The 22,039-nt window shown below is 41.5% G+C and overlaps 1 protein-coding gene across 11 annotated transcripts in view; it reads right to left on the bottom strand.

The window, feature by feature from the left end:
• The window catches only part of LOC115134279 (enhancer of mRNA-decapping protein 4-like), a 39,350-nt gene that overhangs the window by 8,673 nt on the left and 8,638 nt on the right, over positions 1–22,039 (bottom strand). For 2 of the 11 annotated variants that reach the window (XM_029668081.2, XM_029668080.2), the window contains exons 2-21: positions 19,441–19,597; positions 19,125–19,236; positions 16,096–16,195; positions 10,847–11,033; positions 10,532–10,679; positions 8,780–8,884; positions 8,553–8,662; positions 8,345–8,452; positions 7,976–8,071; positions 7,777–7,876; positions 7,488–7,668; positions 7,292–7,358; positions 7,074–7,174; positions 6,779–6,960; positions 6,581–6,660; positions 6,382–6,484; positions 5,583–6,169; positions 5,396–5,497; positions 160–303; positions 32–80 (exon numbers count right to left, since the gene is read on the bottom strand). In XM_029668081.2, coding sequence (XP_029523941.1) covers positions 32–80; positions 160–303; positions 5,396–5,497; positions 5,583–6,169; positions 6,382–6,484; positions 6,581–6,660; positions 6,779–6,960; positions 7,074–7,174; positions 7,292–7,358; positions 7,488–7,668; positions 7,777–7,876; positions 7,976–8,071; positions 8,345–8,452; positions 8,553–8,662; positions 8,780–8,884; positions 10,532–10,679; positions 10,847–11,033; positions 16,096–16,195; positions 19,125–19,236; positions 19,441–19,597 — 2,819 coding nt within the window. The remainder of the gene's footprint in view (positions 1–31; positions 81–159; positions 304–5,395; positions 5,498–5,582; positions 6,170–6,381; positions 6,485–6,580; positions 6,661–6,778; positions 6,961–7,073; positions 7,175–7,291; positions 7,359–7,487; positions 7,669–7,776; positions 7,877–7,975; positions 8,072–8,344; positions 8,453–8,552; positions 8,663–8,779; positions 8,885–10,531; positions 10,680–10,846; positions 11,034–16,095; positions 16,196–19,124; positions 19,237–19,440; positions 19,598–22,039) is intronic. The other 9 variants (XM_029668086.2, XM_065022582.1, XM_029668085.2 and 6 more) reach the window with 9 other exon arrangements.

The following is a 22,039-nucleotide window of genomic DNA, read 5'->3' on the forward strand; positions in this document are numbered from 1 at the left end:
ATAATCACAACAAACAACCATGATCACTTACCTGATGATGCTGCTCAGGCTGCCTGGACTGAGAGGCATGAGATGCATCCCTGAAAAGAGAAGGCAGAGAGGCCATTAGACATTGAAGTAAAATAACAGAAAAGGTTTACCATGACTGCTATCACCCACCCGTCATCTTTTTTACTCTTCCTCTTAAGTTTAGGGGAGCCTCTGGGAGAACTCTTCCACTCCTTCACTGGCAGTCTTTGAGACGACCTGGCTCCACAGTTCCCTGAAGACGACTCTAGACTGGCCACCTCATCGTCATGGTCACTGTTACAGGAAGGCAAAACAAGAGGTACAGGATAAGTGCTCACAGTTGGTGATAAGCGAGACTAAGGCATGGGTACAAAAAACCCTACAGGTTTAGGATGAACATTGAAGGTGCTACACATAGGATTTTTTTGTTGTTGTAGAAATGTTGCATTGTAATTGCATTCAAAAACCATAATATATCTGGCACTAATAGTGGAATGATTGTGCTTCACAGTATTACTTACTCGCCAGTGTTGTGATTAGATGTGATATTCGCCTATTGATTTCTCCTGCCGGAGTGGCATCTGCTGTCAAACTGGGAAAGCTGTCCTGACTTTGTGGCTGTGTTATCTAGTGGAAATGGCTAATTTCCTGGTTGCAAAAATTCTACACTATTCGCTCAATTTCAGTTTCTGAGAAAACAAGCAGTTTTGTCAATCATTGTACCATCTAAATCACTGTGAAATATAGTTTCAATAAGAAAAAAATATTGTTTTTACAACTTCTTGAAGCTGATCAAAACTTCAAACAGTGGTTTTGGTCTACCAGCTTCAAATTAGGGCTGACCCCATTTAGTCGACTGGTCGATTGTTTGGTCGAAAGGCTGTTGGTCGATCGAGATTTAGTTGAGCAGTAGCAAATAAAAAAATCATGGTGTACAAGACACCTGTCTGACTCGTGCATATCTGAGTGGAATAATCCATAGTCGAGGCCATGGGCCTGGCACAGACTGATGGACTAAGACATTTGCTACAGAAATTGTATATAGTTATATTATGTAAGAACAATGGTGCAGAACAAAAATAATATTATTTTATAACAAATGTGCTTTCTCCCACATTGGATCGTGCTCGTTGTCCACGGGTTTGAAACGTAGCAGTGCGCTGGTGAATGGGCACCTTTTCCAAGACCATGTTGCTATGGGCATAATAGCAACATTGACCAGCATATTGGTGTTGAGAACAATGCGGCGGAATTAGGAGATGAGAAAGCAACACTTACTATAATTGTCTAAGAAAAGTGAGGAGAGAGGAAACCCAACTTAATTAGGTCTATAATCAATAGCCTGTTAAACGTGCCTGGCTATATAAATCATCCATATAGATATAGGTACATATAAATATAATGAGCGATGGCTGTGCGGCATAGGTAAGATGCAGTAGATGGTATAGAGTACAGTATATACATATGAGATGAGTAATGTAGGATATGTAAACATTATATAAAGAGGCATTGTTTAAAGTGACTAGTGATACATTTATTACATCGTCTCTCGGTCCCAGCTTTGATGCACCTGTACTGACCTCGCCTTCTGGATGATAGCGGGGTGAACAGGCAGTGACTCGGGTGGTTGTTGTCCTTGATGATCTTTATGGCCTTCCTGTGACATCGGGTGGTGTAGGTGTCCTGGAGGGCAGGTAGTTTGCCCCCGGTGCAGACCTCACTACCCTTTGGAGAGCCTTACGGTTGTGGGCGGAGCAGTTGTCGTGCCAGGCGGTGACAGCCCGACAGGATGCTCTCGATTGTGCATCTGTAAAGGTTTGTGAGTGTTTTTGGTGACAAGGCAAATTTCTCCAGCCTCCTGAGGTTGAAGAGGCGCTGTTGCGCCTTCTTCACCACACCGTCTGTGTGGGACGACCACTTCAGTATGTCCGTGATGTGTACGCCAAGGAACTTAAAACTTTCCACCTTCACTACTGACCCGTCAATGTGGATAGGGCGGTGCTCCCTCTGCTGTTTCCTGAAGTCCATCATCTCCTTTGTTTTGTTGATGTTGAGTGTGAGGTTATTTTCCAGTGTGGTTGCGTTGTCTGCAGACCTATTGGGGCAGTAAGCAAATTGAAGTGGGTCTAGGGTGTCGGTGATGTGATCCTTGACTAGTCTCTCAAAGCACTTCATGATGACGGAAGTGAGTGCTACAGGACGATAGTAATTTAGCTCAGTTACCTTTGGTTTCTTGGGTACAGAAACAATGGTGGACATCTTGAAGCATGTGGGAACAGTAGACTGGGATAGGGATTGATTGAATATGTCCGTAAACACACCAGCCAGCTGGTCTGCGCATGCTCTGAGGATGTGGCTAGGGGTGCCGTCTGGGCAAGTAGCCTTGCGAGGGTTAACACGTTTAAATGTTTTACTTACGTTGGCTGCGGTGAAGGAAAGCCCGCAGGTTTTGGTAGCGGGCCGTGTCAGTGGCACGGTATTCTCCTCAAAGTGAGCAAAGAAAATGTTTAGTTTGACGATGTCCGCGACGGGGCTGTTTTTCTTTTTGTAATCCATGATTGACTGTAGACCCTGCCATATATTTCTTGTGTCTGAGCCGTTGAATTGAGACTTTAATTTCCAGTCTCCATACTGACGCTTAGCTTGTTTGTTTTCCTTGCGGATGGAATAGCTACACTGTTAGTATTCGGTCATGTTTCCGCTCACCTTGCCATGATTAATAGCAGTGGTTCGCGCTTTCAGTTTTGCGCGAACGCTGCCATCAATCTATGGTTTCTGGTTGGGGAAGGTTTTAATAGTCACCGTGGGTACAACATCACCGATGCACTTGCTAATAAACTTGCTCACAAAATCAGCATATACATCAATGTTGTTGTATAAGGCTATCCGGAACATATCCCAGTCCACGTGATGGAAGCAATCTTGAAGCGTGGGGTCAAATTGGTCGGACAAGCTTTCTGTTTCCTGTTTTCATTTCTGCCTATAGGCTGGGAGCAATAAAATGGAGTCGGTCAGATTTGCCGAAAGGAGGGCGAGGGAGGGCTTTGTATGAGTCGCGGAAGTTAGAGTAGCAATGATCCATAATGCTGCCAGCCCGGGTTGCGCATTCGATAAGCGGATACAATTTAGGGAGCCTTGTTTTCAGATTAGCTTTGTTAAAATTCTCAGCTAAAATAAATGCAGCCTCAGGATATGTGGTTTCCAGTATACATAGAGTCCAATGAAGTTCTTTCAGGGCCGTCGAGGTGACTGCTGGGGGGAATATACATGGCTGTGATTATAATCGAAGAGAATTCTCTTGGTAGGTAATGTGGTTGAGCATTTGATTGTAAGGAATTCTAGGTCAGGTGAACAAAAGGACTAGAGTTCCTGTATGTTGTTATGATCACATCACGACTCGTAAATCATAAGGCATACATCCACACCCTTCTACTTACCAAAGAGATGTTGGTTTGTCGGTATCCCGAGTGAGCCATGTTTCTGTGAAACACCCAATCTAATCTACCTACCTCATCCCCATACTGTTTTTATTTTATTTACTTTTCTGCTCTTTTGCACACCAGTATCTCTACTTGCACATCATCATCTGCTCATTTATCACTCCAGTGTTAATCTGATAAATTGTAATTATTCGCTCCTATGGCCTATTTATTGCCTACCTCATGCCATTTGCACACACTGTATATAGACTTTCTTTTTTCTACTGTGTCATCGACTTGTTTGTGTTATTAGCTTGTTTATTGTTTACTCCATGTGTAACTGTGTTGTTGTCTGTGTCACACTGCTTGCTTTATCTTGGCCAGGTCGCAGTTGCAAATGAGAACTTGTTCTCAACTAGCCTACCTGGTTAAATAAATAAAATAAAAACAGAATGTTACAATCTCTGATGTCTCTCTGGAAGGCAACCCCTTGCTCGAATTTCGTCTACCTTGTTGTCAAGAGACTGGACATTGGCGAGTAGTATACCTCGGGAGCAGTGAGCGATGTGACCGTCTGCGGAGCCTGACCAGAAGACCGCTCCATCTGCACCTTGTGCGGCGCCGTTGTTTTGGGTTGCCTACTGGGATCTGATCTATTGTCCTGGGTGATGGTCCAAACACAGGATTCACTTCGGGAAAGGCGTATTCCTGGTCGTAATGTTGGTAAGTTGACGTTGCTCTCATATCCAATAGTTCTTCCCGGCTGTTATACTCACAGAAATTATTTTAACAGTTTTAGAAACTTTAGAGTGTTTTCTATCCAAATCTACCAATTATATGCATACCCTAGCTTCTAGGCCTGAGTAACAGGTAGTTTACTTTGGGCACACCTTTCATCTGGAGGTGAAAATACTGCCCCCTACCCAAGAGAGGTTAATCTTCTAACAGGACAATGACCTAAGCACACAGCCAAGACAATGCAGGAGTGGCTTCGGGAAAAGTATCTGAATGTCCTTGAGTGGCCCAGCCAGAGCCCGGACTTTAACCTGATCAAACACGTCTGTAGAGACCTGAAAATAGCTGTGCAGACTCCCCATCCAACCTGACAACTTGAGGATCTGCAGAGAAGAATGGAAAAAAAACTCTCCAAATACAGGTGTGCCAAGCTTGTAGCGTCATACCCAAGAGACTCAAGGTTTTAATCGCTGCCAAATGTGCTTCAACAAAGTACTGAGTAAGGTTCTGAATACTTACATAACTGAAATATTACATTTATGTTTATACATTTGCTAAAATGTATAAAAACCTGTTTAGGCTTTGTCATGATTTGGTATTGTGTGTAGATTGATGAGATTTCTAACAATAAAATACATTTTTGAATTAAGCTGTAACTGCACTGTTGGATGTGTCCATATGGAAAAAAACAGTTGATCAAGATTTTGGTCAACAAGGGGCCGGGCCAGCCCTACTTCAAAACAGCAGTAAAAACAATATTTTGAAATTGAAAACATTTTTCACAGGGATTTAGATGGTAAAATGACTTCCTAAGCTATTCAGTGCTAGTTCTCTCACAAACTGAAATTGAGCAAACGGTTTGAATTTTAGCAACCAAGAAAATTGCGATTTCCACTAGAAAACACATCCACGGTCAGAACAGCTTTCGCAGTTTGACAACAGATGCCGCTCCGGCAGGCAAAAATCAATAGACAAATATCACAGCCAATCACAACACTGGTGGGTAAGTAATACTGTGAAACACCATCATTCCACTATTAGCACCAGATATTGACATTTTCTGAAATTACAATGCAAAAACATCCTATGTGTAGCAGCTTTAAATCAGAATCAAGTTTACCTTTACAAGCAAACTTCAAATCAAGCACTGACCTCCAAAAAAACAAAGCAAATACCACAGCCTTCCAGGGTAATTGAGAACTGAAGGGGAGTTCCAGAGATGTCTATCTTACCTCTGTTCTGCACTGGCGTCCTGACTGTCATTCTGGGTTAAGTGGTAGGTGCGTCTGTGGTATGGAGAGGACATGTGTCTGTCCTTAATTTCCTCCCTCGAACTAAGAGAAACAAAGAGACCCGTGTATGCTCTGGGGTTTCTTGCATCGGTAAAGACATTGTGCTTATGTCAGTGTGTGAACTTACCAGTCTCCCAGGCCATTGTCTCGCAGGCTGTTTCGTGTTTCCCGTGTGATGTCAGGAGCTGCAGGCCACGGGTGGCTCACATTGTTGTCTGAGCAGGAGGCAGCGGCAGCAGCATTCTCCTGTGACAGAGCGTTCTCCAGTAGTGAGGGGGTGTTACTGAGCCTCTGTTCCGCCTCCACTGCTCCTACTACAGCACCCAGCTCCAGGGGCAGATGGCCATGGTCAGAGCTGTTCCGGTTTCGTGGAGAGAGGTGGTGAAGAGCTGAGGCTGCAGAAGCCATACTGTCTGTGTGGAGGGCTGGGAGAGTTTCTCGAGATTCAGCTCCAGACATCCCCCCCAGGCCTCGCTGCAGCGTCTCAGAGGCGATCTCAGGTATGTCCTGAGACATGGCCGTGGAGGCAGACGAGATGACGTCCGGAGAGCGGGCCCGGGTAGGAGAGGCCTGCTGAATCAGCATAGGCTCAATGACCTGCGGGTCCAGCGAGAGGGGCGGGTTTGGAGAGGGAAGCCCCTGTAGAGGGCGGAGGGGGTAGGTGAGGGGGAACATGAGCGTATGAGGAGTGGTCTCTTGTGGAAGATGGTAAATCTTTATGAGACAGCCGGGAAGACCAAAATGGAACAAGGAGTAAGGATAATGTCACATACGATGGAGAGGGACGAAAGGTCTTGTAAGTTGACATGAACACGTTACTTTAGCCCCTCAGACTCTCCAATTGTGTGGCACATATCCTGCTTTCTAACTGTGTGTAATGACGGCATCATGCTGTGTATGTGTCTGCGCGTGCATGTTTGGCCTACCGGCATGTTGTCCCCTAAGCCTGCGATGAGGATGGAGTTGCTCTCCACAGACATCTTAGGGCTCTGGGTGAGCTCCTCTCCTCCCCTGCAGACATTACCATCACTGGAGTCAGGGACGTCAAACCACAAATCGGTTTGCCTGCTCATTCTAGTTAATTATGAATTCCTCTCCTCTTATGCACTCTTCGAGTAGACCTACCTGGCGCCACTGTCAGAGTTGCTGCTCATGGCTGTCACTATGGTCAGGCTGCTGGCACTGCTGCCTGGGGAGGCTGGGACCTGGGGGACAAAGGTAGAAACAAAATGAAAAGCAGGATCAAGATCCAGGAGTAATCTTCCATCCTTGGATATTCACTGTAATTTTGATAGAATAGAGAGCATTTGGAACAGGACATACCGAAGCACTGGGGGTCATGAAGGCGTCAGGGGTCATGAGCTTGGGCATAGCAGCAGTGCCAGAGGGGGACAGGAAGTCAGCAAGAGCGGGAATCTTGCAGAGATCATTTTCGGAGCCGCATCCAGATTCCTTATCAGAGCTCAAACCTTCCACACTCATGTCTGTCAAGTGATCTGAAAAACCTAGGAAAGTACAAATATGGATTTTTATCCATGAAAAATTGGGATAACATTTCTAAAATCTCACTTAAAACGCAGAAGAGGATAGTTTTGGTTTATGAAGACTAACAGTTTACCTAACTCACCAAAGCCATTATTTGAGTTCGAGTGAGGCAGGAACAAGGATGAGCCAGATCCAAGGTTTGGCTGGAACCAGATCTGCACATCTTGAAGGGACCTGTGGGCAGAAGAATACATAAACACCCATATGGGTGTATGAAATGGGATACTATATAATTTAAATGCAGACCTCTTAGTAAATATGGTAATAATGACCATGAATAAGGACACTCACTTTGTGTGAACACAATATAGCTTGATTTGGATCCCAGCTTTGGATTCCATTGTGCCCTGGTTGCCATCTAGAGATAAAGGGAAGAACAAGTCTTAATAAAACATAAGCAAAAATTTGACCCATGATAATTCTGAGTTAGACCAGCCCATCGTTAGATCCGGTTACAGTGGTAATGGGTATAAAAGGTGAAGCCCACCTGCAGTCATACTCTCGCTCTCCTCGTCTGGCGGGAGGACCTCCGTGTGGCACAGGCGGCTGTGGCTGACATCCTGAACACCGAAGCTAAGCACAGGGTGTGTGAGCAGAAACTCTGACACGGCTGTGAAGCTGGCTCTGCCTTTTTCCTGGTCCTGCAACAACTCCATCACATACAACACCTAGAGGGACAACACAAACCAGGGTCAATTACTCATTATACTAATATCCAACAGGATTACAGTTGAAAGATCACAGTGACACAGCAGAACATAAAAAGTTATTCTGACCTTTCTCTGTACGTCACTGAGGATGAGGCATTCTGCAGACAGGTCCAGACTGGCCTTCAGACAGGGCAGGACTGAGGAGTTGAACGGGTCTGGAGAGAACCTAGAGCACATGTACATAGGCTCTTGTTAAAACATGTCCAGTAACAGACAACTTGCAAGCATAAAAGCATAGCGAAACCCACAGGTAAAACAGTCAGACCTGATGGTCTGCAGGCAGGTCCATGACACTGTGCACCACATCTTCAACTCCTGGTTCTGATCAGCTCCAGTAATCAGAAAGCGCCAGAATGGAACACTAGAAAGGCAAAAGGGGAAGAACATTTATTAATCTCTCATGGGCGCTTAAGAGAAAATGACTGATTGCATTGGGTAATGCTGAAAAAGATGGCACCTACACGTGTCTACCTAACCCCGTGGAACTCAAAATGAACATGTATTTATTACCCATTTTAAAATGTAGTCTGATTAAAAAAATGTAAAAGATACAACCCACCCAAAACAAAGTCTTAAACCCTAAATCCTCCCAACGCCTGTTAAGATAAAGAGTAAAGCAGCAGTAGTTACTTACTCTGGGTCCTGTTTCTTGTGGTTGTCACAGAACAGCAGGCAGGAAAGGGGGTTCCCGTTGTGGGGCTGCCACTCGTGTAGACATCTGTGGAAGAAGCCGGGGAGAGGACTTCACAAAGGAAAGTCAAAGTAACCATAGAGAAACAGCTGGAATGTTCAAGAATATAATTTAATAGTATAAAATTTAGTAAGTGAGTAAAAAGGTCTACCTTGGCTGGTCCTGTCCTTCAATGTAGATTTGCCAGAACTTTACATATCCATCATGACTGGCTGTGGCCAAGACTGTGCCATCCGGAGACAGGGCACCTTCACTGATGCGCTGGAGAAAAAAAGAAAAACCCCATACTCAATTTCTACACTAAAAACCAGCCCGTAAATAAGTGCTTTCCATACTGGAAACAGACCATGTGATTACTAAATTATTTAAATGCCCTACATCTGTATGTCCTTTTATGGTTATAACTCCGTCCTTTAGGTCAGTGGCATCTACTGGCCAGGTGCCATTGTTGCTGCGGAGGATCTCCAGATCCCACACTTCAGCCTGGGGAGAAAAGACAGGACAATCAGCTGAAGGGAGGGAGTAAAGGAAATAGTACAAATGGAAGAGGCGGCGGCATTTGTAAATAGTCCGGTTATGTGTAAGCAGGGCATACAGTGCCTTCAGGAATAACTTTTTTCAAATTTTGTTGTGTTTCAAAGTGGGATTAAAATGGTTATAGTTTACATTTTTTGTCAATGATCTACACATAATACTCTGTCAAATTGGAAGAACATTTTGACCGTTTGTAAAACAAAATAAGACACTAATATAGCTAGATTAGATAAATATTCAACCCCGAGTCAATACATGTTAGAATCACCTTTGGCAGCGATTACAGCTGCGCGTCTTTCTGAGTAAGACGAAGAGCTTTGCACACCTAGATTGTGCAACATTTGCCCATCATTATTTTCAAAATTCTACCTCAAAATTGGTTGTTGATCATCGCTAGACAACCATTTTCAGGTCTTGCCATAGATTTTCAAGCAGATTTAAGTCAAAACTGTAACTCGGCCAATCAGGAACATTCACCGTCTTCTAGGTAAGCAACTTCAGTGTACATTTGGCCTTGAGTTTTAGGTTATTGTCCTGCTGAAAGGTGATTCTCTCCCAAAGTATGGTGGAAAGTAGACTGAACCAGGTTTTCGTCTAGGATTTTGCCAATTTGTAGCTCTATTCAGTTTTTTTTAACCTGAAAAACTCCCCAGGCCTTAACAATTCCAAGCACACCCGTAACATGATGCAGCAACCACTATATGCTTGAAAATACAGAGAGTAGTACTCCGTAATGTGTTGTATTGGATTTGCCCCAAACATAACGCTTTGTATTCAGGACAAAGTTCATTTCTATTCCACATTGTTTGCAGTACTTTAGTGCCTTGTTGCAAACAGGATGCATGTTTTAGAATATTTGCTATTCTGTACAGGCTTCCTTCTTTTCACTCTGTCATTTAGGTTAGTATTGTAGAGTAACTGCACTGTTGCTTATCCATCTCCTATCACAGCCATTAAACTCTGCAACTGTTTTAAAGTCACCATTGGCCTCATGATGAAATCCCTGAGGGGTTTCCTTCCTCTCTGGGCAGGAGAAGGACGCCTGTATCTTTATAGTGACGGTGTATTTACACACCATTCAAAGTGTAATTAATAACTTCACCATGCTCAAATGGACATTCCATTTTATTTCATTTTTTTTACCCATGTAACAATAGGTGCCCTTCTTTGCGAGGCATTGGAAAACCTCCCTGGTCTTTGCGGTTGAATCTGTGTTCGAAATTCACTGCTTGACTGAGGGACCTTACAGATAATTGGATGTGTGGGGTATAGAGATGAGACAGTCATTCAAAAATCATGTTAAACACTATTACTGCATGCAACTTATGTGACAACCACATTTTTACTGCTGAACTTATTTAGGCTTGCCATAACAAAAGGGCTGAATACTTATTGACTAAAGACATTTCAGCTTCTATATATTTTCTTATTAATGTGTAAAAAATAATAATCAAAAAACATAATTCCAATAACATTATGGGGTATTGTGTGTGGGCCAGTGACATTTCCATTTAATCCTTTTTAAATTCAGGTTGTAACAACAAAATGTGGAAAAAGTCAATGGGTGTGAATACTTTCTGAAGGCACTGTACATACTCTGTCTTCATGCAGTAGGGCCAGGGTCTGGCTGGCATCCTCAGGGTTCTCTTCATTGTCCTCTAGGATGAAGGGACACCAGATCAACCTCCTATTGGAGTTCAGAGGTGTGTCCTCAGGCCTCCGGACGTGGACAATGACTTGATCGCTGGGAAGTATGTGGGTTAAGGTGCATAACACACAGATGTACACACATCACACTATCCTATATAATGTGCTTTTAAATGGTCAAAAGCAGGTAAATGTATATTGTTACATGAAACAGTAGGAAAAAACCAAGGGAAGTGCTATTATTGAGTAGAATGAGGAGGATACAGGATCTTGCTGCTATGGCAGGTGAGCTGCCAGATGACCAGGTTACCGGCCTCGTCAACACATCCCAGCAGGGTGGAATCCAGGTGTGCGAAGGCCAGGTCTGTGACTGCACCAGTGAAGCCCTTCAGCAGGGTGCGCTCTGCCGAGCCCAAGCTCAACACACGGATCATGGCCTGGTTGTTTGCTCCTGCACACAAGTACAAAACATGAGTTTGACAACTTCTGTCACATTCAGAATCAATCCAGACCTTTTGGTTTTTACATGGATAGCTAAAACAAAGTTGAATGCCAAGGGTCCCAGGCATAGTGCAGTACTTGGGAAAACCACAATATTGGTTCAGTGTATGTTTTACCACAGATTTCTATAACCTCCAGTCGTTTGTAATTCTGTCATTACTATAAAGTTAAGTGATTTGATGACAGGCAGAGGGAGATCAAGATTCCAGCCAAAGAGATAACACAGGGGTCTTGGCAGTCACACAGCCAAAATCAAATACATTTCTTATCCACTGTTAATCAAACAAATAGACCTTCCTTTAACCTTTGCAACAACACCATGCATTTCTGGCTGCAAAATGCCAAGAGCAGGTTTCTAAAGTGCAATTTTTGGGGCAGACTGAAAGCAACAAGAAAAAAAAAAAAAAAGAAAAAAAAAAGAAGGTGTTTGTGGTTTCCAAGGAATACAAATCTGAATGGGTACGTAAGGTCAGAGTAAGAAATGTGTATTTCCAGAACATGAAATACAAAGAAAATCCAGTGAAAGGGGTACAAAATGGTCAGATCAATACTGACATCAAGGAAATTCTAAACAAATTGAGACGTGATCTCTTTAAAGGACACAAGAATAATCATTATTCCATTCTCACTACGCGCCACTCAAAATGCTTAGAACAAATAAAAAGGGAATCGTTCACAAGCACATTTGCACCTGACAGTCTTGGTAATGTGTGTTTTCGGCAGGAACGGGCATTTAAAATGATTTTACTATTTGAATAATATAATTTAATTTTAAGTGCATTCGTTAAGTATTCAGCCCACTTGACTTTTCCCACTTTGTTACGTTACAGCCTTATTCTAAAATTGATTAAATAAAAGTAATTAATTTACACCTCAACACAATCCATTCTTGGAGCTCTATGGGCAATTCCTTTGACCTCATGGCTTGGTCTTTGCTCTGACATTCACTGTCAACTGTGGGACCTTATATAGACAGGTGTGCCCCTTTCCAAATCATGTCCAATCAATTAAATTTACCACAGGTGGACTCCTAGTTGTAGAAACATCTCAAGGATGATCAATGGAAACAGGACACACCTGAGCTCAATTTCAAGTCTCATCGCAAAGGGTCGGAATACTTATGTAAATAAGGTATTCCTGTTTTTTAATTTTTATACATTTGAAAACATATATAAAAACCTGTTTTTGCTCTGTCACTATAGACTATTGTGTGTAGATTGATGTTTTTTAAATTTAAAAAAATCTATTTTACAATAAGGTTGTAACGTAACAAAATGTGGAAAAAGTCAAGGGGTCTGAAACCTTTCCGAAAGCACTGTATTTGGATTTCAGGACAAATTATATACATAGAAATTGACATATCATTAACCAATCACAGCCCTCCTTTAGGATTGCACATTCAGTAAATCACCAGCAGAGGGAGTTCCCTTTGAATCCATTTTCCCATACACTGTTGGTGGTGCCCATAAAAGGTATCATAACTTCAGAATTAGCAGAGAGCCCACTGGAAATCTGATGTACTTGTAGCGTATACTGTTCCAAACAAAGTCAAAATGAACAAAATCAAAAAGGGTAGTTCTGAGAAAATCATAAATAAGTTGAATCAATGGTATGTGAACAATTTTATTTCAGAATCTAGACATTCTCCATGTTAGAGCACACCTAAGAGTATAACGACACCAAGATGTCTATATCAAGTACAGTTCACAGGCAGCATGTATAGGTCTAAAAAAAAATGTCCAAAAATTGCCAGTTTCATCATGATCTTCGCAAAAATGGTTTGTGATACAAATGTGAAAAGTATGTTCAACATTCTTATGTAAGAATTGCCAGAAAAATCAGAGATGACAAAAATATTTTCTGCTCCCGCTGGAATTTCCCCCATTGTTAAAATGAAAGGCCACATGGGTCTTTAGTTTAAAGACCCTCGCTGCCTTTAGTCTGAATGTTGAGTTTGATCTGAAACCATTCCTGTGATTTTGCTATCCATTTGAAATAAAACTGTATATGCTTATTATTAAGGCAATGTGATATTGCCACCTATTGTAAATTAAAAAAGGACATTTACTGAAGTAAATGTGGTGTGCCAGCTAATCTTTTAATAGTGGTAGTGACGGGAGTAGTAATGGTAGTAAGGAAAGGAAGATACCTAGTCAGTTGTACAACTGAAATGTGCATTTAACCCAACCCCTCTGAATCAGAGGTGAGGGGAGGCTGCCATAATCAACATCTTCAGCGCTCGGGGAACAGTGGGTTAACTAACTGCCTTGCTCTGGGGCAGAAAGACAGATTTTACCTTGTCAGCACAGGGATTCGATCCAGCAACATTTTGGTTACTGGCCCAATGCTCTAACAACTAGGCTACCTGTGGTAATAACAGGTTTTTCATAGGCTTTGTTAGTTATAGTGACCTATTTTTGGGTGGTTTGTAGGTGTGGAGTTATTAGTAGGCTAGAGTGCACTATATCATCATAAGCTCTCAAAATGTTTCAGTGGCAGTGATTTCAGTTTACAATGTTGAAGCCAACGAATGGCGCAGCGGTCTAAGGCACTGCATGCATATAGATGCATAATATATATACATTGTCGTAGCAGAATCAGAATTCTTTAGGTAACATTTATAAATATATATTTTATTTCATGCTTATGCGAGTTATTTGTCATTAGAATGTCTTTTTGATAATACTGTTGGCCGTTTGCAGTTCTCTGTCAGGGTTCAGTTACTTGGGCCACAGAAAGGGGAGAGGTCAAGCTTGTCTTCATATGTAAACATATCTTTTAAACCATGTGAAGGGATGATTGAGGGGGAACAAATTATCTCTTGGCTCTACAATGTCTGTGTGCCAGTCACTGTCTCTCTGTGATCTTGTCCAGGAGGGGGTGTATTTGATATATGCCATTGGGTGAGGCAATGGTGGGTCCTGAGTGGTACCAAGAGCGAGATAAGAACATAGTTTAGGAGACAAAGCTGAAGGATAATTTATAGCCAATGCTGTCTGGCTATGTGTGTCTTTGCTATAAAGGATCTCAGTTGCAATGAGTAAGCACTCTCAGAGAATTCATTTATTAGACACTGAATTGATCTGAGAGTCACAGGGTTGTGATGGAGCTCATAATAATTAAAGATGGACTTTATGATAACTCTGACTTGTGTGGTAGTTTGCTCTCATTATTTGGTAATACAGGAAATTTCCACTACAACATACATATACATACATACATACATATATATACACACATATACACATAGTTGACGTCAGAAGTTTACATACACTTAGGTTGGAGTCATTAAAACTTGTTTTTCAACCACTCCACAAATTTCTTGTTTACAAACTGTAGTTTTGGCAAGTCGGTTAGGACATCTACTTTGTGGATGACACAAGTCATTTTTCCAACAATTGTTTATTTCACGGTATCACAATTCCAGTGGGTCTGAAGTTAACATACACTAAGTTGACTGTGCCTTTAAAGAGCTTGAAAAATTCCAGAAAATGTCATGGCTTTAGAAGCTTCTGATAGGCTAATTGGCATTTGAGTCAATTGGAGGTGTACCTGTGGATTTATTTCAAGGCCTACCTTCAAACTCAGTGCCTCTTTGCTTGACATCATGGGAAAATCAAAAGAAATCAGAAAGAAAATGGGAGACCTCCACAAGTCTGGTTCAGTCTTGGGAGCAATTTCCAAACGCCTGAAGGTACCATGTATATCTGTACAAACAATATAGTACCCAAGTATAAACACCATGGGACCACGCAGACATCATACCGCTCAGGAAGGAGATGCGTTCTGTCTCCTAGTGATGAACTTACTTTGGTGCGAAAAGTGCAAATCAATCCCAGAACAACAGCAAAGGACTTGGTGAAGATGCTGGAGGAAACCGGTAAAAAAGTATCTATATCAAAAGTAAAACAAGTCATATATCGACATATCCCGAAAGGCCACTCAGCAAGGAAGAAGCCACTGCTCCAAAACCACCATAAAAAAGCTAGACTACGGGGTTAGCAACTGCACATGGGGACAAAGGTTGTACAAATAAAACGGTTTGGCCATAATGACCATCGTCATGTTTGGAGGAAAAAGGGAGATGCTTGCAAGCCGAAGAACACCATCCCAACTGTGAAGCACAAGGGTGGCAGCATCATGTTCTGGGGGTGCTTGCTGTAGGAGGGACTGGTGCACATCAGAAAATAGATGGCATCGTGAGGGAGGAAAATTATGTGGAAATATTGAACAACATCTCAAGACAATCAGTCAGGAAGTTAAATCAGGGTCGCAAATGTGTCTTCCAAATGAACAATGACCCCAAGCATACTTCCAAAGTTGTGGCAAAATGGCTTAAGGACAACAAAGTCAAGGTATTGGAGTGGCCATCACAAAGCCCCGACCTCAATGCTATAGAAAATTTGTGGGAAGAACTGAAAAGGCATGTGCGAGCAAGGAGGCCTACAAACCTGACTCAGTTACAGCAGCTCTGTCAGGAGGAATGGGCCAAAATTCACCCAACGTATTGTGGGAAGCTTGAGGAAGGCTACACGAAACGTTTGACCCAAGTTAAACAATTTAAAGGCAATGCTACCAAATACTAATTGAGTGTATGTAAACTTCTGACCCACTGGGAATGTGATGAAAGAAATAAAAGCTGAAATAAACCAATCACTCTCTCTACTATTATTAAGACATTTCACCTAAGACAGGGATCATTTCTTAGGATTAAATGTCTGGAATAGTTTAAATGCATTTGGCTTAGGTGTATTTAAACTTCCAACTTCAACTGTATATGTGTATATATAATGATCAGATCATACCAAGTAACAAAGGATGGTAATGCATGGTTCCACACCAGAGGAGGCTGGTGAGGGGAGGATGGCTAATAATAATGAATGAAATGGAGTAAATGGAATGCTATCAAACATGGAAACCAGGTGTTTGATGAGTTTGAGACCATTCTATATTTTACTATTCCTTTCCTCCACATTTAAAACTTCCACCAGCCACCACTGTTCCAAACTCACCTCGGATGGCATATGCCAGGTATGCGTTAGAGACCGCAATGAGGTTGCCGTAGTAATACTTGTGCTCCCAGTCGTACTTGGCGACAGGCTGGATTTTTACCTGCATGGAACAGGAAAGAGTCAAAATTAAAGGACCCATATACTTACAACAGAGCAACACTGAGTCAAGAACATTGTATATTGTGTTAACATGAGGACAGATGTTCAAATAATGGTAGCAAAACAGTGCTCGGTAATAAATTGCTTAGCTATCTAGAGATATCTAGACTTGAGACAACCACCCTTGCCTAAAAAAATTGTCTTTACATTGTTTGTCTGAGAACGTTGGTGTAATCACGCCGGTGACCCTTTTCATGTCCTCAAGGACAGTTGAGGGCCCAGTGCAGCCGTTTTGATCTCAATATTAAATCATTACTCGGTAACATCTAAGAAATGTACTGTAATCGTTACAATTGTTTTTATTTTCCAATGGTAAAAAAGCAACAAAAATAGTTTAACAAAGAAAATGTATCAAGCAAGAATTTTGCTAGGACTGTATGGGAGTGGTCTAAGTGCATTAACCCACAGTTAGGAATGTGGTGCGTGGTATACAACCTGAAAACTAGCTTTTATTGGCAGAGCGGTTTGGAACAATTAAGCGTAAAAGTATTTGGTTTGAAATATACTTAAGTATCAAAAGTAAAAGTATTAAATATTTACAATTCCTTAAATTAAACGGCACCATTTTCTTTTTTTAAATTGATGTATAGCCAGAGGCACACTCCAACCCTCACGACATAATTTACAAACACAGCATTCGTGTTTAGTGAATTGGACCATTTTCCTGCCCTGCTAAGCATTCGAAATGTAACAAGTACATTTTGGTGTCAGGGAAAATGTATGGAGTAAAAAGTAGATTATTTTCTATAGGAAGGTAGTGAAGTAAAACCATATATAAATAGTAAAGTAAAAGTACAGATCACACCCAAAAACTACTTGAGTAGTACTTTAAAGTATTTTTACACCACTGTCGAACAGTAATCTATGCCACTCGGTCATGTTGTCAAAAAGGCAGCATGATGCATTTTTCCGAAACGCACATCTCTTTTCCATAAAATATATGCTTGATAATTCTAACTAGTTTTCATTGAGAAGACAGATAAAGTGCAAGAGCACTTGCCTCGTGTCATACTGTTGCAAGACTGTGAGGAACCTCTGGCTGGAATGGATCTTGTTAGCTACCCACTCATGCTGCATATAGTCAAGTTTAAGCAGACTTGAAAAATGCCACAAGGCATAGACATATTGAAAGCATTCAATGATTTACTGTTCGCCAAAGTCCCTATACAGCTACAGTACTTTAGAAAAAAAGATACCGGTTGCTTGCGTGCGTATCGGCCATGAAAAGCCAACTGGCATTTGAGGTGCTGACCTGTTGCACCCTCGACAACCACTGTGATAATTATTATTTGACCCTGCTGGTCATCTATGAACATTTGAACATCTTGGCCATGTTCTGTTATAATCTCCACCCAGCACAGCCAGAAGAGGACTGGCCACCCCTCATAGCATGGTTCCTCTAGGTTTCCTCCTAGGCTCCAGCCTTTCTAGGGAGTTTTTCCTAGCCACTGTGCTTCTACACCTGCATTGCTTGCTGTTTGGGGTTTTAAGCTGAGTTTCTGTACAGCACTTTGTGACATCAGCTGAAGGATTTTATAAATAAATTTGACACGCTAGCTGCCGCATTTTCCAGATTTTTCTGAATAAATAAAATAACAAAATCAGTACTTGTCCCCGCTTTCTTTTTTTGCCGTGGAGCGTGATGGAATTTTTTATTTTACCTTTATTTAACTAGGCAAGTCAGTTAAGAACACATTCTTATTTTCAATGATGGCCTAGGAACAGTGGGTTAACTGCCTGTTCGGGGATTTGAAGGAAACTGTAACCTTCCGGTTACTAGTCCAACGCTCTAACCACTAGGCTACCCTGCCGCCTCCATAATCACCTGACCTCAACCCAATTGAGATGGTTTAGGAGGAGTTGGACCGCAGAGTGAAAGAAAAGCAGCCAACATGTGCTCAGGATATGTGGGAACTCCTTCAAGACTGTGGAAAAGCATTCCAGGTGAAGCTGGTTGAGAGAATGTCAAGAGTGTGGAAAGCAATCAAGGCAAAGGGTGGCTACTACTGATTTCTTTAACACTTTTTTGGTTACTACATGAATCCATGTGTATTATTTCATAGTTGATGTCTTCACTATTATTCTACAATGTAGAAAATAGTACAAATAAAAGAAAACCCTTAAATGAGTAGGAGTCCCCAAACTTTTGACTGGTACTATATGCTGAGGGAATGATTTATAAAAAAAAAAAAGAGATTTTTTTTAACACTTCCTCATATGCCACTGAGACCAGCATTTCTCTAGTGTTCCATTGGTTTTCAAATCAACTTTCTTTAGTTGTCTATCAGCCAAAGGCATAATCCTAGTCATATTTGCAACCCATGCTAGTTGTTGAATCTTTAGATATCCCCTCCTAAAATTCGAATGTCTATTTCCATCTTTGTCATATGATGCCACTTGCATGTGCAGTGCGCTTTTTACAAGTGTTTCCCCGCTAATCACATTTGTTAGTTACCTTTGGGTGTACAACTATGTTCAAATCGCTGCACTAATCAAATGTTTCCTGTAAATGAACGCAAGAAAAAAAGAAAAGAAAACCCAGTAAAATGAAACATCTTTTGAACGGTTTGGGGTAGAAACTCGGTTTTTAGCATAATAATTGTGAAACCATGACATTAACAAAGCCGTATTCAGTGCGTATATACATGGCACTCAGGAAAAAGTGGCCAGCTCGAAATGAGTATAACTGGCTATTTGGCCAACGGCCGGCGCTTAGTGAAAACACAGGGGGAAAAAACAATAAATTGGTTGTTCTCTTCCAGGAAATAACACTTTTACACTGTTCGTTATATCAACTATTGTACAAATATGATACAAAACACTAGAAAACAAAATTGACTGCACTGGGCCTTTAATACTCAAAGTCTTACCTTGTTGCTGCCACGTGCCTTGCTGTCAATGCTTGAGTCTCGACTGGCCACAATTTCAACATTGTTAGATGTGATGGGAATGCAAGTGGAGCCATCATCCCCAGAGAGGCAGCTGGTGAAGAAACCAAATACAATGTTAACAAACTGGACACTTGATCTCCTAAAGAGATCTAGATTGAACATGGGTTTCAACATTCAATCAACCCAAATGTTTCACACAATACTGAAATGTGCATTTCTGTACCTGAGAAATCTCTGTTGAGGCAGAGAAAAATACTGTACAACAGAATAAAGAAGAGGTAACTTTATTACTTACATGATCTGACACTCTTGGGTGTTCATGTTCTCTGAATTAGGGCCTGTGGATTCAGCCATGGTTGACCTGTCGCCTGCTCCTATAAGGTCTGCTCCCAGAAGTCCATTCAATTCACCATTGAAAGATGTTCTGCTTTGGTTCTCACTTGGAGAAGCATCTACGGAAACAAATACCTGTGAGTAACTCAGTCCCCCTAACTTTGGATATCACCAAAAATTATGATAAGTAGCGAACCCTATTGCCAAGCAACATTTTCAGGGGTAAAGCCGAAAGGGGATGACAACGTTCCTAGTGTAATTTTACATGCTACCAGAAAACCCGTATTCATCAAGGACTGATGTTTCATCGCCTCCAAAGAACCCAGGCAACCTCATGCCTTATGATTTGGTTCTGGTGCTTAGACCTTGATGACCCTCAGTTCCATTACATTACACATAAGTTATTGGATGAAGGCGTCTTCTGGAACAGGAGAGTTTTGTTAAGAGCCCTGGCACCCTGTCTGAACATTAACACACTTCGCTTGCGGTAATGATTTTGGAAGCATGAGGGCTTTCAAATCACAGAGAAAACATTGTCAAAAAAACAAACAAAAAAGGTTAAATTGATATATACCTTTATAGGGTTAGGGTTCCCACACAGCCATCTTTTCATGTTACAGTGCTTGTTTAAGTAAAACCAGATGGAAGACAGAGTGGACTACCTGTTCTAATTAGCTTTGAGTCTCCAAACACCTGTGTGTAAACTTTAGACTGATACCACAAACATGCTGTCACTGAAAAACAATGTCAGCTGCAACCATGTTAAATCTGGTTAAAACAGTAAATTGGTATTTTGCATTTGTGAAATTATTTTGTGATATGAAAGTAAAGGGATTTATGTTTCTAGAACAGTGCTGCAATTGAGAATCGATTCACGTTTAGATGGAGTATTTGGCTGTTTTGGCTTATTTGGCTGTTTTGGACGATAAGGAGCCATGTTAGGCAGGGTGTTAGGGGACAAAGTGAAACTGTGGTTCTCGAGTTATACTTTGTATTACATGTTAGAAAGAAGCTTCTCAGGAACACAGAACACTATTTCACAAGAATAGGATTGACCATTATTTTCAAGTTATCGTAAAAGGTTGGGGACAGGCAAATGTTAATCCCTAGTCAATAATGGCACTAAGTGGCCTGTCAGGATTCTTAAATTCAACACATCGTCCAATATCGCATGATAGTAAATAAAAGCAAAAATATATATTTAATAGTTTATTATGCGATTTAGGCCGTATGGAATACATAATTTCAGTCATTTAGACCAATACATTTAAGGTAGGTGGTCACATTAACAATTTATGAAATCATCATACCTCTTTTTATACTACTTTATGCAAATTAGAAACACAAACATCCCTACACAAGCACCCCCACCAACACAGAAACACCTCAGCATTCTCAAACACTCACACAACACCCCCACTTCTCACTAAATCTGACCTGTAGCAGAGTGCTACTAGTCCAATAACATAAAAGGTAAGCCTACACCCAAGTTGGGTTACATTGTCATGTTATTTTTCATGATGATGAGTTACTCTGGTGATGTGCGATAAACTGCAGCAAATAATTCGTTAAAGCACATTAGAGAATGAGCCGCCTGCTAGCCAGCTGCACAGAAAGATAGATGGTACACATTTTCAATTCACTGATATTTAGCCTATGGTTTTATCGATTGTAGGCTGTAGCCACTGAATTCTGGTAGTTTTTACTTGAAAGAATAAAACCGTCACAAAATTTGCCGCCGACACAATACAGCCAATGCAGCTCTGCCTCTCGCTCAGCTCGATGCCTCAGCAAACTGCGTCAGGCACTCCCACACAGCTAGAAATCTAGCACTCATCATGGAAATTGAGGTGGCGAAAGGTGAATTTTGACCAATCCACACATCAAAACGTAGCTACAAGGCTCTACTTTGTAACCTGCTGTTTCTTTTTCTTCGTGTCTCTAGCTAGGCTTCCATCCAATTGGGCAACAGATGTGACTATTGAAAAACTGCATAAAAACATTTTCCCACACAATTGCCTTGTTGCAGATAAAAGGCTGTGAGTGATGACGTGGTAGACATAAAAATACATTTTGCGGTTAAATCCCCCCTCACAAAGAATATAAGTTAAATGGGTTTCCATCACATTTTCAACTATGGTTCTCAAACATTTGCGTTATATAGCGACTGTGACCACTCTAGTATTGCGTATAGCTTACATGGAGACAATAATTATGAACAAAAGCGCGAGAACATTTTTATTCGTCAAACGGCAGGCAAGCATCGATTATCAGGTCATCAGAATAAGACCCTCGCGATATTTATTGGAAAGGAGCATCAAGCGCATCACCTTGCACTTGCGCAACAAGTTCAAACATAACTTATTCCATCTGTAGCCTAATTAACTGCCTGCTCTCCCGACGAGTCGAAGTGGGAAGACGACACGTCATCTCGTGACTCCAAGTTTAATTCGATATGGTTATGATATCAATATTTGCGCATAAAAGCGTTTACACCGACAATCCTCGCATAATTCATTTTACCGACAAGATCCCACCTTGACTAGCGTATTTTGTTTGGT

This window comes from Oncorhynchus nerka, linkage group LG9a (genome assembly GCF_034236695.1).
Source record: "Oncorhynchus nerka isolate Pitt River linkage group LG9a, Oner_Uvic_2.0, whole genome shotgun sequence".
Classification (NCBI taxonomy): domain Eukaryota; kingdom Metazoa; phylum Chordata; class Actinopteri; order Salmoniformes; family Salmonidae; genus Oncorhynchus; species Oncorhynchus nerka.